At 41.4% G+C, this 17,444-nt stretch overlaps 1 protein-coding gene across 1 annotated transcript in view; it reads right to left on the reverse strand.

Annotated features, from left to right (window-relative positions):
- Positions 1-16,317, reverse strand: part of PARD3B (par-3 family cell polarity regulator beta) — a 313,146-nt gene extending 296,829 nt beyond the window's left edge. The window contains exon 1 of the mRNA XM_042474689.1: positions 15,862-16,317. Coding sequence (XP_042330623.1) covers positions 15,862-15,981 — 120 coding nt within the window. The 5' untranslated portion in view covers positions 15,982-16,317. The remainder of the gene's footprint in view (positions 1-15,861) is intronic.
- Positions 16,318-17,444: the final 1,127 nt, after the last annotated feature.

A 17,444-nucleotide genomic window follows, 5' to 3' on the forward strand; every position in this document is an offset into this window, starting at 1 on the left:
ATAGCATTCTCTCTCACACACACACACTGCACATCTTGTTTTCCACAAATAGTCCCCCAATACACACAACAAACTTTAGGAGGGACTATAGTGGAAGAAAGGTCAGGAAGGCTGTTCTGCACACTGCTTAAAGCTGAACTAAAGTTGGGACAGTCAACTACATTGTTAATGCCTTCTATTGCTTTAATTTTATTAAGTTTTACATTACTAATAAAAACCATATTCAGAGGAATAAGAGTGAGGACTTAAGATTTTATCACCAGTCAAATAACTTACATACATGTGTCAGCAAGAATTCAAGAAAGTCACAACAATTATTTCTGGGAGTAGAAATGTATACCACAAAAGTAAACGAAGGAAATAGTTGTGGTTTAGCATGCAACACGATGGAAAATTCCAGCTTTGAAATCCATGAGATCATCTTGTGGTGTAGTTGTATTCAGAAAAATATACAGTATTTGCTTTCCAAAAAACATATATCCGTCTCTCTCTTTCATTCAGTTCCATAGGATAAAGTTCTCTCCCAGCTACAAATACAGGATTGTGGCTGTGATTCATGCTTTGAAGAGGGTTTTCTCCTAAACTTGGCAAGCAATCACCCATAACTCCCCCTATAATATGAAGAACTGATGTACGAAGTGCTACTTGAGCTTATTAATATGCTTGTCATCATGAGCAAACTTGAGTGCTGTACAGCTTAATTAAGATTTTCTATGCAAGAAAATATACTGCTGCATCAGAAGCAAATTAGAGGAGTGTTAATGAACTTTGATTTATAAAGGGATAAATTAAGATTTGGATAGATATGGGAGGGTATAGTTTTGAACATGCCTGACTAACGGCATTTAAAAGCTCAGCTTATAGTTGCTGCTGCTATAAACATAATCTTGTTCAAAAGAAACACTAAACATTTAGGCACAAGAAGGAATTATAATTCATAGCCAACTAAAAACCCTTAAAGATCAAGAACAGTTGCTACAACCTTGTTTTACTGTTTATTTATTTACTGCAAATATATCAGACCACTTTATCTATTTTCAGGAAACTTTTTTGAAAGAAAAAAACCACCATCCAAGACCAGAGATCACTAAAGGAACTAAAAGTCCAATCCACAATGCAGGACAAGTTTGAAGGCTGTGTTACTTCTCTTCCTCATTATATAGTGAAAGAATTTAAATACTCAGAGACAGGAGTATGTGGGTCACTCAAGAAAATGTGTGTTGCATCAGAAAGGGGGTATGGACAGCAGACAGCCACCCCCAGCATCCATGTACAAAAAAAAAAGTGTTTAACTCTTGCAGAACCTGAAATAGGAGGCAAAACATATAGGCACTAATTTTCCCATAGATTCTGTGAACATCTAGCACCTCCCCTCTCCCAGTGTCTGTGGCTAATGAATTAGAGCAAATTAGTGACATACTTACTGTCTGTATAAGGAACTTCCTTGTTCACTGTTAAAACACTGGGGAGTCGGTACCTATCTTATGAGAACCTATCCTCGCCCATACAGATAGTTTAGAAATCGGACTGTTCAGTGTTGCTGACATAGGGTAGCAACAAAAGTTCTTTCTAGTCAAAGGTTTTTTTCGCTTTTTAAATAATAATAATAATCCAGCAATGTAAATCCACAATCCTGATATGGAGGTGTGTGTGTGTGTGTGTGTGTTCAAGACAATACAGTTTATTGTTGCAGCAGTGCAAATCACTAAAGGCGCACTAGCACTAAGTGGCTCTCAAATGGTAGGGCAATACCCTTGGAGGCCCTGATCCTTCCTCCTTTTCCCAAACATTTTATGCATAAAATGTATGCATGCATTGAGTTAAATATTAAATTTACTTAAATAAAACTGTTCTAATTTGAACAATATTATTTCCTTATAAATAAATGAAAATATACACACTAAATAAACTAAATATTTTTATTAATACAATATATTGGGGGGGAGGCGATGTCCACATAGAAGCAAAGGCAGTTCCCAAGGGAAAAAAGTTTGATTACCACTGGCTAGAGGACTGTGCAGTTAATATGGGGGCATCTGTTTACGCCACACATACACATACAGCTTTCAGCAAGGGAAAGAGACACACACACACGGCCGATGAGGATCCCCAAGTAGCCCTCCAGAGTACCTTGGACAAGCCCTACTTCAAACCCTTCCTCCAGCCCCAAGCAAAAAAGCAGAAATATTCCAATACTATCTGCCCTATATGGGAATTATGGATGCAGCTCATTTGACTTCAGAAGTGTGAATTCATTTACAACAGCTGTTCATTTAGAGATAGTTACCTCTTCATCTATTTAGAGGTGCAGCCCCCTTACTGCATTCTCCTGTCTGAGCACTTTTTATCTTTTAGGAGAAGGCTGAGGCAAAATACTTGTTAAACAGTTCTGTCTTTTCTCTTCCCCCATGATAGTTCCGTCATCCTCTATACGCAATGGCCTTAACATTTCTTTTTTCCTCTTTTTCAAATATACAAATAACAAAAACCAAACCCACACTTTTTCTTATTCTTATCCTCTCTATCAGGCCTAAACTCATTGTGAGCTTTAGTTTCAAGGACTTTAGACCTACAAGTTTGTTGTTGCTCTTAACTGCCCTCGAGTTGGCCCCCACTCAGTGGACGAGACGTCTCCAAGGGTCATAGCCTCCATCACTCTGCTTAGGTCCTGCAGATTCAGGCCTGTGGCCTCCCTGATTCAATCTATTCAACTGGTGTGCAGTTTTCCTCTCTTACTACTACCTTCTGTACAACAGTGGAACACACTCCTTCGGAGAGTGGTGGAGTCTCTTTCCTTGGAGGTTTTAAACAGAGGCTGGATGGCCATCCGTCAGGTATGCTTTGATTGAGAGTTCCTGCGTGGCATGATGGGGTTGGACTGGATGGCCCTTGTGGTCTCTTCCAACTCTATGATTCTATGATTCTACCTCCCCTAGCATTACTGCTGTTTCTGGCAAATCGTGCCTTCTCATGTTGTGGCCAAAGTACCACAATCTTAGTTTTATCATCTTGGCTTCCAGAGAGAGTTCAAGAACCCATTTATTTGTCTTTTTAGCCATCCACAGTATCCTCAGCACTCTTATCCAGGACCACATCAATACATGATGATGGGGGGATACAATTGCTTGAACAATGCTAACTTCAGGGCACTGTTGTATATCTTTACACTTTAGGATCTTATCTAGTTCTTTCATGGCTTCCCTTCCCAATACTAGTTTTCTTTTGATTTCTTGACTGCTGTCTCCCTTCTGGTCAATGTTTGATCCAAAATATGGAGATTCTTTCACTTCTTCAGTTTCCTCATTGTCTAAGTTGAATTTATGTAGATCCTCCATGGTAATTATTTTTGTTTTCTTTATGCTCTACATGTAGTGGCTCTTAATTTGTATTTCCCTTTAATGATTACACTTCCTTCTATTTCTAAATATTATTTATTATTTTCACCTAAATATTATATACAAATACATCCTGGTTTCTTTAAATAGCTCCACTTTTCTTTGCCATTGGGATTGTTGTGACTACCCCTTCTGCATCCCACCTTATGAAATTCCCATCCATCATGAAATCCCTTTTCTTCCAGTATTGCTGACCAGGGGATCTCACACACTTTTTCCTATTAAAATCAGTTTCTTCATCAGCTATATCAGTGCTTCCCAAGCTATTTTTTCCTAAAGTACAAGGAACCAGTGCCATATGTATGCGCACTGGCTACAACTCCAGGGACCAGCAATTGGTCTCTGAACCATTACTTCTTGTTGTGTGCCTTCAAAGCGATTTCTGACTTATAACAACCCTATCATGGGGATTTCTTGGCAAGATTTATTCAGAGGAGGTTTGCCATTGTGTTCTTCTGAGGCTGAGAGAACGTGTCTTGCCCAAGGTCACCAAGTGGGTTTCACGGCTGAGCAAGGATTTGAACCCTGATTTTCAAAGTTGTAGTTCAACATTCAAACCAGTACACCACACTAGCTCTCACAGCACTATTCTAGGCAACCATATACCTTCCCCAAACTGGGTTACCTCTGCTTCTTAAATTTCTTATTCATTTCTACTATTTATTTAAAGCAAAAAAAATAGTATCAAAATATATCAGCTGGGATGTCTTTGGTCTCTCCCTCACTGTTTTGCTTGCTCCATTAGGTCCAAGGGGAGAAGCAGCAAGAAACACCTTAACCGCCCCCCTCCCCATACCTGCACCATCATCTTCTTGGAAGGGCAAGAAGGATAAGTACATGAGAATCCTCAGGTCTCCAGTGGAAGTAGCCACAAGGAACTGACTACAGTACTGTATTCGCTTTATATCTAAAGTATGCCATTTAACTTGTGAAGTATTTTTAATTATGTCCTGTTTTACAATATCATCACTTTTCTTCAGAAAAACATGCTCATTATCCAGATCATTTCTCTAATATCCAATTTCTCACATATACACCCTTACCTAAGTCATTACCTAACTTTTTGTACACAGAATGGTGTCAGGGCACCACTTACTACCTGCTGCTTGAGAACAATTAAGTGATTTGCATTCCTACTGAAAACCAGTTACTCTGCCACAAAGAGTGAGAGAGAGAAGGAGAACTGGGTTGTTCCAGCATTTGTTTTTGAAAATCCATGTTGTTAACTACCATTAATCACCTTAGTTTCCGTTAAATGCTTACAAAATCAGTTACAAACTACATCCATGCAACATTAACTCTGCTGGATGCATGAAGTCTCACTAATTGGATTACAGGTTGTAGAGCAACTCTTGTTCCTTAAAAAAAACACGAAGTCATGAATACAAAATATCTGATTGATTGAGATTAGAATATTAGAGATAAGAACTTTAAAGGAAAGAAACTTTAGTCTCAGGAAAGATATGAGTCTGTGAGAAGTACCTTGCTTGCACGCTGCACTACAATGGTTTAAGTCAAACAAACCAAGTTGTTTTGACTTTTTGGTCCTCCAAATGTTTTGGACTTCAGATCCAAGAGTCCCTTACCACTGGCCAAGCTGGCTAAAGCTCCTGGCCGTTTAAGTCCAAAGCAACTCAAAGAAAAGTTTCATAACCACGGGTTTAATCTGTGAAACTTTTCGGTCAGCCCTTACCGTTCATGCTCTTGATTTGTTGTTAGCTGCCTTCAAATAAACTTCAACGTGACTCCATGAATGAGAGACCTCCAAATTACTCTGTTTTCAGCAGCCCTGCTCAGGTTATGCAGACACAGGGAAACCATGGCTTCCCTGACTGAATCTACACAACTGAAATGCCATCTTCCTCTTTCCCTACTATGTTCTACCTTATCCAGCATCACTTTTCATAATATGTCCAAAATACGACAGTCTCAGTTGAGTCATCTTGGCTTCTAGGGAGAATTTAGGCGTGAGTTGCTTCATTTACTTGTCTTTTTGGTAGTCCTTGGCTTCCACAGAATTCTCCTCCAGCACATCTTCCTATCAGCTTTCTTCACTCTCTAGCTTTCACAGCCATACATAGAAATGGGAAATGGACCATCCTAATTTTAGTATTCAGTGACATATGTAAAGATATATCATTCCTAATAAATTTGTTAAAAGCTCCCAGAAGGACTTGGGTGTGTGTTTGTTTTTTAAAAACCACTAACAATAAATTAATGATAAGATGCTTTATAGTGGGCAAGATACACCAGAGCCCAACATACTTTCTGCAGAATCACAGCCTAATCTTATCTATTAAAGACGTACTAAGATTCATTTCTATTAGGGATGACTCATCTCAGTTTTCTTAGAGATCATTCCACTCTCCAGAGAGTGGTCCTGAAGCAAAAGGGTATGTTGACACACTGAGTTGAACTTCTTACTAGTCATACATAGTTAAAACTCATAATAGAAATAGTGCTTCTATTTCGTACATGCTGAGAACAACTTATCACACTTTAAGTAAACATTTGGTAGAGAGGTAGCAGAGAGCAGACGAAATAGTTCTAGAATTAATAATGCAGAGATACAGTTCCTGTTCATCAGCCATCAACAAACATCTGGAAGAAGTGTGTTCCCTTCCTCAAACAGTCAGCTCCTTACACATTCAAAAACAGATACATTCTCATATATATATATATATATATATATATATATATATATATATGGAATGTTTATCTTTCCTATTTTTATATGCTTATGCTTTTATCAAAAACATGGTCATTACCTAAAACCTTCACCAAACAGCTTACAAGTGGCAACACCCACACCAGTAAGCCACCTTCTAAATAGGTAAGATGGTTGCCCTTCTATAATATTGCCCATTATTCTCTTCCAAAGGATCTTCTATATTTACCCAAGGACCACTGCACCCTCCCCCCAATATAGTTTAAAACTTTACATTTCAAACTCTTGCTAAATGCCTTTTTATACTACAACCCACATAATCACCTGTGAACATTCAAAAGAAGAGGTTTGCACTATTATCTCAGTGTAAAGAAATTTATGAAGAGTGTGCATTGCTGATGCTTTCACAGAGACTAGTATTCTTATAGAACACTGATAAGAGTACTTCAATGTTTAAATAAAGAGGCAAGAACTGAATGAAGAGGAGTGAGAGGCAGGAACCCTAAACAGAAAAACTCCAGACTACAACACTGCAATGTTGTGTTGCAGAGCCTTGCCCACAAAAATGTAGGGAAGGGAGGAATGCGCAAAGGGTATCCTCTGTGGACCTCTTCAAAAGTCCAGTTTGTAAATACTACTGTATTTATTGTCTGGAATCCAGATGAGACTCAAACATTTCGCACTTGCCTCCATCTCTCACTCACAAACACCCCCACACCTTCGATGACAGAGTTTCTGTATGCCCTAAGTATTTGTAACACATACACACAAAACACATATGATGCATAGATCAGCTATTACTGAACGTGTTGAAAATAAAAAAAGCAGAAAGAGGGGAACTAAAAACAAGTTTAATAAGCTTTCCATATATATCATTATATTAAATTTAAATACCGTATTTTCCGGCGTATAAGACGACTGGGCATACAAGACGACACCCAATGTTTCCAGTTAAAATATAGAATTTGGGATATACTCACCGTATAAGACTACCCCTCTTCCAATGCACACCAAATAAAAATTAAAAAAACATCAGATTTTATTTCAATGTGGTAATTTTAATTCAAATGACATGCAGATACTTAGAAGGAAACCTTGTTGTATACGAAGCCTGCTTGGATTGGTCAGCTCTCCCTGCCTGCCCAGCCCTTCCTGTCTCCAAGACTATCAGAGTAGTAGTAGTGCTTACATACGATCGTTGCATGTGGTGAGGATGTGGCAGCGGCCATTTTTTATCTCCCCCCACCATATGCGGCGACCGCAGATTCTCCAGTCCGGCTCAGAAGTTTCATCTGCCCTATAAGATGACACCCAGAGTATAAGACAACCCTTGACTTTTGAGAAGACTTTCCTGGGTTAAAAAGTAGTCTTATACGCCAGAAAATACAGTACTTTTAATTCAAACATGGCATCCCTAAAAATTAGTACTGTACTTCAGTTTTCTTTCTTTTCTTTCTTTAATAATCAGTTTGTGTTCTAACAGCAGTTTTCAGCAAAGTTAGCAATGAGGATCTTATATTAGCCTTGAAGGAATGAAAATTTGGCCTTTCATTTAAAAATGCTTTATAGTGGGCAAAATCAGCCCAACACACTTTCTGCAGAATTACAGCCACTAATCCCTATTTATTAAAGACATACTGGGATTCATTTCTATCAGAGATGACTCATCTCAGTTTTCTTAGAGATCCAGAGAGTGGTCCTGGGACAAAAGGGTATCTTGACACATAGGATTGAACCTCTCACTCCTCATAACAGAAGTAGTGCTTAAATTTCATACATGCTGAGAACATCTTATCACACTTTAATTAAAAATGTGGCAGAGAGGTATCAGAGAGCAGACAAAGGCAAATCTGGGTCACCAATTCCTGGTCTACATTATTGGTCTCAAATTTAAGAACAATTATTCATTTATGTTTCACATGACATGAAGTTTCTTTCAAATGTAAATTTGATGTAAATTTTCAGTTTCTAAATTTCTGTTCCCATGTTGAGCTTAGGAGAAGAAGAAAAAGGCCAGCCCATCTGTATTATGCTAAATGAGCTGTCTGCAGAAAATGTGACCTAAAATTCTGAGGTCTGTGGAATGTTTGTTTTGGTATCTGTAACTTCATACTTTCCTACAAAACAAACTGAAGAAGTTGATTGTTTACTTTACCATAGTAATAACCAATGTCAATTTAGGCTGAGATAAACAACCCAGCACTTTAGATGCTACAGACTAATAACACAAGTCATTTATCAAAAGTGGAAGAAGCTGATTCCTCATTCCCCCTGCCTGCCTCTGAAAATGCGGCTCAGGAGTAAAAATTAATTATTGACTTGAAACTTCCCACACACAAAACCAAGTTTTTATCCTAGATTCTTATTACAGATATTAATTTGCCACCAACAAAAACTATGCTAAACTGGACAATGGACAAAATCCTACAATAATAAGAAACACATTTACTGAACTACAAGATTCTTCCAGCAACATGATGATGCAAGCCTTTCCAGACTCTTATTTCTTTGATGGGTTGCTCACTGAAAAATGTTAGGCACATTTATAATATTAGAACGCTAAAAGGAAGTACCAAAAGTTTTTAAAGCCTCAAAAACTAGAAGTGTAGCACAGACATCACACTGCATAGATCAGACATATCATCTATAGTTTGCAATGCACATCAATTAGTATAAAGTTAAGTTTCTCTCTGAACTCTTCTCACTTGATCAAGATCACTTGATCTTGTGGCTGAAATAATATTCAGTAGCTTGTGAAGCAGCATTCTCAGGAAAGCAAATGTGTCTGCAATCAGCTCTCTTCTGAATAAATCATATGATTCGCAGGTGCCTAGATTTTATTTTGTTAACAAAGCAATAAACATGAAACATGTGTAGAGTACCTGATTTACTTTTATCGATCAGTTTGTCAGTCAGAAAAAACACATGCTGGTGGCACCTCAGTGAGACCAAACTAGCACAAACACAACTGTCTGAGAAACAAGACCTCTAAAGGCCATTTACAACATGGATGAGAATCATGCAGCTCACAAGATTCTAATGGACATCAGCCATTCTGGCTAGAGCTCTGGGGACTTGGAGTATACAACTAGCATTGCCAATTTCCAGGGAATTCCCTAGAATCTGGAGAATTTGATTAATTTCTTTCCGGGGATTTTGACTGAATATTCTGGTAAATATTGTGGAATTCTGGGGATTTTGGAAAAACATTCCAAAGAATATCTGTGAGGCTTGTTGGCAACACTGTACAGCATCTGCAGGGCCACATCATTCCCTCCCCAAATTAAAGCAAATATTAAGCTCATAGTAACACTTTGTCAACACAATGGGCCTGTACAGACAGACCAAAATAAAGGTGCTTTGGGTCACTTTGGAGGTATGCTATTTCAATGATGCATGTGTTCTAAGAGGCCGAAAGCCACGCCAAAGCCATGCTCCAGTCCTAAGGACTGGAGTGCAGCTTTGGTGCTGCTTCTGGCCTCTTAAGATGCATGTGTCATTTAAACAGCATACCTCCAAAGTGACCCGAAGCAGCTTTATTTTGACCTGTCTGTACAGGCCCAATTATTCCTTTGTTCCACAGGTACCATTTCCGCCTCCCCCCGGTAAGGTTGCACCAAAGTAACCACCAGACACTTGCTTCCTCCCCTACTCCACACCCCCATGCAAATCAATTCAGCAATTTCTCTATTGATGTACACAGGGGAAGGATGTGCATGAGGAAGGGCAAGGACCCAACCCTCTCCAAAACAAAATTTAAAAATAATGTGCACATGCTCTTCCTCTGCCAAGCATTCTTTGGACAATAAGGTGTTGGCTTTTGCCAGCACACTTTGGTGTGGTAGACCGCCAAAAAGTAGCGTACCAGTGCCGGTATTAGGGTTAGGGAGCACGCACCATGTACACGCTCCCTAACCTCAATACGTGCTGGCGGCAGCATAAGGGCAGCACCCTGTGTACATCGGCGCCACCATTATGATGTCATGGCCGCACTGCATTCAAACGGCATGGCTCAGGCGTGACGTCTTCATGCTCTCTCAGGCCACTTAGGGCAGCCTGGGCACAGCACACAAAGGAGCTCCAAAACAGAGCTCCTTCTGTGGGCATGCCTCATTCCTGCAGCCACCAAACGGTTTGTATCACACCTTTACTTTGTCCAGTGCAAGAGTGATCTTGCAACGCTTTGACTCACTTGCACATGTAGTATTGCAAGCAGCAGAGTTCAACCACAGAAAAGGCAAGGGCAATTTTTCACCCCTGCATCCCTTGTGGAGCCCTCACCAGCACTCCTGACATGACTAGAAATGACATAATGTCAGTTTCTCTTTTGGCCAACTGGGTATGAGGGTGATGCACACTAGATTTTGAGCATCAAGGGACTTAGAGATATAAGCACCATGTTTAGTGGTGGTTTTGAATCATTCCGGACTTTTTTTGCCAAATGATTGCCAACTGTAGGACTTCAGAGACATGAAATGGAGCCTCATGAGCTACACATTCCCCATCCCTGCTGAATGTCAGGGTTCAGTGAAAGGACAATTGGATTTCCATCCCTTTTTAGAAGTGCAGTTTCCTTCTCTCATTCACCAAATGAATTAAGAATTTTTTTCCATTCACTTGCACTAGGTGAACAATCCTCTGGGTATATATTCTCTGTCTTTTTCAACTCTCTGTGTACGTGTATGTTATCTGTCTCTGTGTGTGAATCAATACACAGAGATAAAACAGGGTGGAAAGAAAGGATTGTGACTGCTCATTACCCAATCACAACCATTTTATGACCAGGTATGTTTCCTTTAGCAGGTGTTCTTTTCCTCTTTCACTGCACACACAACACTTCTTTAAAATGCCTTATGTACTCACAGGTCAAAAGAGGCTGGAGACCATATTCATAATCTTCCATGGTCAATTTTATTTCATTTATGAGCAGCCATGCTGGACCAGAACAAACACAAATTCCCAGAACAAAAACAAAACAAAACACTTTTCAGTTTAACCTGAAGGGCTTTCCATGTTCTCTCTAGTGACAAAATGCTGAGAAATTGCAGCTCTTTAGAGCCACAGCTCTAACAGGCAAACCATATGCCAATCTCTTTATGGTACCAGCAATCAGTATCATCCACAAGTGCCAATCTGCAACCTACATACTCCGCATAGGATAGAGTTGGACCCTAAAGGGCATTAGTCCTTTGTAATGTCATGATTTTAGGTCAATTAAATAAGAGAATGAACAAGACAGAGCCCAACGTTAGTGCCCTTTTTACTACAAAGTCATAAAGACTGTGCATAATAAATCTGAAATATGTTAAAACTTCTTTTTAAAAAATCACCAAAATATTAATACAGTAAAACTATCTGTGGGCAAGTTCCTCAAAAGAACTTCTCCTGGATATCTAAACAACTAGACATGTTTATATCAAGGCAGTTTGCCCCTTAGACAAGTTGTAAGTAATTTATGACTTTAAAATGTAAAATTACAAACCAGTTTAATAATATCTTAGTACCACACAACAGTTAGTAGCCTAGCTACTGTATTTTGCATCAACATAAAGCTTCCAGACACACTGCAAGGACCACCATAAGCAGCATTTGGTATGTTAGAGTCACCTAAGCATGATGTAACATAGATATGGATCACTTTTGTCATATATGGACAGCTCAAGAAAGGCTGCAGCTGCCACAATAAGCATAACGGTGCAAATAATACTCCTTTGCTACCAGGGCCACCTAAAAATCCAGGGGCAATAAAGGATTGAGGAGTACTTGCAAGCTACATATCACATGAGCAAAGCAGAGCCAAAAGCAATCATCAAACCTCACAAATCTCTGGGTTTCTCATGTTCAAGTTCTCATTTTCTCACTTGCTTTCAGATTGTGGAATTTCTTCTATTCTTAAATGTGGCTACAAGATGAATACTTGAAACTGTCTGATCTATCAGCCCACTATTACCTACTCTAATGGGTGGTACCTCCCAAGCATTGAGCAGAGATCCTGCCCACCTCTGACACAAGTGATCCTTTCAGCTAGAGTTGCCCCTCATTGAACTCAGGACTCTCTTTGAAACATACACTACAGCACTGAACTGTCATCCTTACCAAAGGAAAAACTCTCCTGATTGCGCAAATGAACCCTAGCTAGGATAGGGATGCTTGGCATTAGCCTAACAAGGAGAAGGGCACTTCACTAATCAAAGCTAGTAACCTACAGTACAGTGGCCCTTTTGCTGTAAAGCAAGGAGGGGCAAGTTGTGACTTGTGGAGGAGTGCAACTTCCAACATCACAGCACAGTGAAAGGTGAGGGATATTGGGGAATGCACTCTCGCAACATCTGAAAGCCACAAGGGGCCCAAACCTGTTATAAAGCATGTTAACAATACCACACATACCTCACAAACAATAAGAGCACAAAGTACAGGCAGCTTTCAGCTAATTCCAAGCATAAGGGGGGGGGGGGAATAAAGAGGTCCTTAAGATAAGTGTACAAAAGATGCTACTGACCAAAGGCAGATTTCCAGAGAAGAGCCATCCCTGAATGCAAGCTGTCAGTGCCAGGCACCACTGGTGGGATTTTGTGATGAGAGCATATACCATGACTTTGCCATCTTCTCTGCATAACAGTTGCTAGAGAAGACAAGATAACTGCAACACAAGGTAGTGGAGTGATGTCAACCTGATCAATAAATTCATTTAATTCTCTGTCATAAAGGGAGCGCCTCAGGGAGTGGGGTGATAATGTCTGTGCTACACAAGACCCTGCCAGCCAAACCACTGTTTTCTTAGCATTTAAAAAAAACCCACACTCACCTTTTCCCAAAGAGGTGAAGAAACAAAGTAAAAGGGACAAATTTGTGTTGAGGCTCCCAGTACACTGATTCATATTGTGTAAGGACAAACAAGGCTGTGCCTGTTGCATTCTGCCTCTTCAAGAGGCAAGCCAGAAGTATGTCATCTAACTGCACAGTGAGTACAGCTAGTCAAGAACAATACCAGGCCTGGCTAAATCCAGGGATACGTATTAGTTAAATTGCACCTGTTAGTTTGCTTCCAGTCTATTTTTCCTCCATTTCCCCAACAAACTGAAAACTACATTGAACTGGCTGCTCCATACCTCTGTTCTCAGGTAAGCAACACTGCCCATCCTATCATTCACCTTTGATGTGCAGAGTAGTGGTTTTACAACAGGGACATGAACCATACAGACTACAGCTCCCAGCAGCCCTATGCAGCATAGCTAATGGTAAGGGAATGTTTGGCACTGCTTCAAAGAACATATGAAAGGCTATGTAACTCCTGTCCCTCGTTTACAGAGTTAAATAGAAAACCTAATCCCAGAATATCCTGCAGGTGAACTCCTTGTTTGAGGACTATAAAGTTATGTACACCATAATATAGAGCCTGATATAACTAGTTAATCTGACATGATTTGCTGTGGAGGTTTGGTAAGCTTCATTGGTAAGATTGTGGACTTTGTTCTGATGGGTGAGCAGATAAAACAGCAGTGAACTAACTTTTTGTATGTCCAGGCAACACTTTTATTATACAGTTTCCATCCCCATTCACAAATCTCTATACAGCCCACAGCTGTATCTGTAATCCCCCTGCTCACGTTTTCCCACCATTTTGCCAATCTCTTTTTTTCTTATTACTAGTAATGAATATATGTAACTGTAATGACAGAATAGCTGCACAATACCATATTTTGATTTTGTAATAGATGCCACCTGTATATAATCTAATTTTGGGACTTTGTCCCAAATATGTTTGCACTGTGAGAAAAGTATACATAGTAGAGAGGATTGACAGATATGTACTTAGACTGGGAAAGGTGTAGATTGCATCTGTACTGCAGAAATAATAGTTTGATACCACTTTAACAACCATGGCACAATGATATGGAATTCTGGGAATTGTGGTTTGTTGTGGCATCAGGACTAGCTGACAGAGAAGGCTAAATATCTCCAAATAGCAGTAAAAGTTGTGTCAAACTGCATTATTTCTGCAGTGCATATGCAGCCTGAGACAAGCATTAACCCTGAGAGGGGGAGAGAAGAACAAGGCCACAGCATGGATTTCAGAAAGTGATAGAAACAGAAAGAGTGCAAGAGCATGTGCTGAATATAATTTATATGTATACATACATACATATATATATGAATAATCATTTGCATCCCAGTATTCTTTGCATAGGCCAAGTGTATCTTTATCTACATTAAACTGGAAATGAGTTGCCTATGACCTACCAAAGGGCCAGAAAGTTCTCAGCAGAAAGCCAGAATGGTAGGAAATTTCCTTTTGATAACTTAAGAGCTGAAATTAATGCACCAAAAATTATGCAAGTAGGTTACCTGTTTAAGGATTAGATTATTCAGTAATTAGCTTAATAAAGGATTTTTGTTTGACTTGTGTGGGTTTGATCATTTCTGGTCTTGGTTTTAATACTCATCAGTCATGATTACCGATACTACAGTGATTCATAATTTCCTGAAATTATAAAATGTTCCTGGTTTTCACGGTTATTGAATGACTTTATCATCACTAAACACTGCATAATAAACGATATAGGATGCTCATGATGTCAATATCCCCTGTATATACTCTACCCTATCTAGTGAAAATCTTGTGGGATTCAGGAGGAATTCTGGTCAGGGCTATCTCTCTGGAGTCATGTGTTTCACCCCCAACCACCTTCCCCCCAAACTGGCAAGCCCTTACACCTGCAACATAGTGTTGTTCACTCTACTACCCACATTTGTGACACCTGGCATCCCAGGATCACAGAAAGTGAAGAAGAAATTAGTGGCAGCAGTTTAACCAGTGTGTGGACCCTGGGGGGTGAAGACTTTCCAAGCATTACAGGAGAAAACAGCATAAGACTGGAGCATGTTCCTGTTACCACAGGGATGACCATGCAGAACATCTTCTCCACAGTGAGCAGCCCTTGCCCAGCCCAGAACATTTAAAAGCATATGAAGCTCAGCTATACCATTTCGAGCCTACTCTCTATACCAGCTGCCAGGAAGGTGGCTTGACAGTATAAAGGCTGAAAACGGGATGGCCATTCCTATGTGCTCTTAGATGTTGTAGATTGGGTTTGGTGGCATCACTTTGGCAACTGCAACAGATGCTCCAGCCCATGGGATGCTTGGAAGTAACAGGGATGTAGTGTTGTAGATCTTATGTCTGTCATTGGGTTCTTCACTGTAGCAGCCTTTGGCACTTCTGGCATTTAGCTTAGAAAGAAAGAAAAATAGCCCAGTTAACACTGAATTTTGTAGCACAACAAATTCAACATTTAAATCAAGACACTTTTCCGTGGTCAAGAAACCAGAACTGCAAATCTAACTGCCCAGCTGTAACATCTGAGACAGAATTATATGGAAGTGCCGATCAGGTTTATTTTCCCAACCTCTCACCTTGACTGGTTGGGCAGCACCTGAAAAAGACACCTGGGAAGACATCAGTCTACGGTTTTGAAGTTTGCCACTGCTGCCTGAGCCTAATGGTACATCCTTAAAAGTACACCAGCCCCACTCAGACACTACAGTTTCCATCTTCTTCTTCTTTTTTAAAGTATACAGACAAACACTTCTGTAGGAGGAATTGACAAGAACATCACAATCTCATCTCTCAGTTTACTCAGCAGTGTCATTTTTGACAGCCGTCTCCCACTGACATAAAAAGGCCATCCTGCTCCTCGCAATATGTTTCCCTTCCCACTGTAAATATGTGCAGCTGAAAACTCCACGCAGGAGTTGCACCAGGTGACACTGATGTACCGCTGAAGCCATATTCCTTACCTTTTCTTTGGTTCTCAGGTACCTCTGGAGCGCCTGGTGGGTCACGTCTCTGACCCGGATCTGTCCATCCTTACAGGGCACCACAATCCCCGTCTTCCCAAAACAAACGGTCACTTTCATCTCATCCAAAAGGAGCAGTTTAATATGGGGGACGTTCTCTTTAATTTTGCCTAGTTTTTAAAAAGCTAGGAATGCAGAACAGCTGTGTGCCAGAGAAGGGGCCAGGAGCAAATGGCTCTTTGAAGACTGCAAAACTTTCTGACCAGTGGGAGGAGGAGGAAGGGCAAGGAAACCTGGAGGTTCCTCTGTGCAGCAGGTGTTTGGGTTGGAGCAGTGCTGTGGGGGACCAGGAGGAGGAGAAGGAGAAGGGGAAAGAGAGGCTGGGAAGGAAGAGAAAGAAGGAAGAAAGGAAGAAGAAAGGGAGGAAGGAAGGAGAAGGAAGGAAAAAAGGGAAGGAAGGAAGGAGAAAGAAGAAGAAAGGGAAGGAGAAGAAGGAGGAAGGAAGTGAAGAAGGAAGGAGAAGAAAAAAGGAAGGAAGAAGGAGGAAGGAAGTGAAGAAGGATGGAGAAGAAAAAGGAAGGAAGGAGAAAGGAGAAGGAAGGAAGGAGAAGAGACAGGAAGGAAGGAAGGAAGGAAGGAAGGAAGAGGCCTAGACGTGGCAAACAGGGGCAAAACCCAGGCAGCCCTGGCTTTTGAGGCAAGCCAGAACTGTCCCAAAGGTCACCTCCACACTTGCCAAGGCAGAGAAAGCAAAGGCTACTGAAAGCCAGGGTCCCCTGGGGCCTCAGTCCCCCAAGGCACCCCAAAGGGGGGGAGAGAGAGGGGGGGAAGACGACCCCTCAGCCAGAGAAGGGGAGGGAGAAGAGCGGGGAAGGGGGGGCACCCCCCCCCCCCCAGACACACAACCACACAGGAAGAGAGTTAGTCGCGAGAGGGCAGGCCTTTTGTCCCTGCTGCTGCTGCTGCTGCTGAGGCTGAGCTTCCCAGGGCCCCTCCTCCTCCTCAGGTTGCTCCCTGGAGGCGGTAGCTGCAAGAGCCGGAAGGAAGAGGAGGAAGCCACCCGGGAAAGCCTAGGCCAATCTACAGCTACACTGTAACAAACAGAGGAGGAGGAGGAGGAGGGGGGGGAAGGCAGTTGCTACACTGCACCTCAGGCAGAAAGGGCTCCAGCTAACATTCTTCTTCCCTGGAGCCAGCCTCACCCCAATCCCCCTGGGCTCTTTCCCCCTCTCTTTCTCTCTCTCGGGGGGAGGGGAGGGGGGTATTGCAGAACCAGCCAGCGCGCGCTGCCCGGCCTCTCCTTCCTTCCTTCTCTGTGCGCGCGCCTTGGAATTCCCCGGGGATCTGGCAAGTGGCAACGCTGCTGCTGGACTCAGTAGCAGCAGCCCGAGAAGGGAGAAGAGTGAGGCGTTCTTTGCATCCCTTCCCTTTGCTCCGCTGCCTCGCTGAGGCTTGGGGTGGCTCTGGCCGGCAGCCCTGCCCGGCTCTTAAAGGGGACGCCGCACCTCCTGGCCCACTTGGCCAGCGCCTGGCCTCCATTGCAGCCTCCTCCTGCCCTTAGGGGGAGAGAGAGAGAGAGAGAT

The sequence above is a fragment of the Sceloporus undulatus genome, chromosome 1 (genome assembly GCF_019175285.1).
Source record: "Sceloporus undulatus isolate JIND9_A2432 ecotype Alabama chromosome 1, SceUnd_v1.1, whole genome shotgun sequence".
Taxonomy (NCBI): Eukaryota; Metazoa; Chordata; class Lepidosauria; order Squamata; family Phrynosomatidae; genus Sceloporus; species Sceloporus undulatus.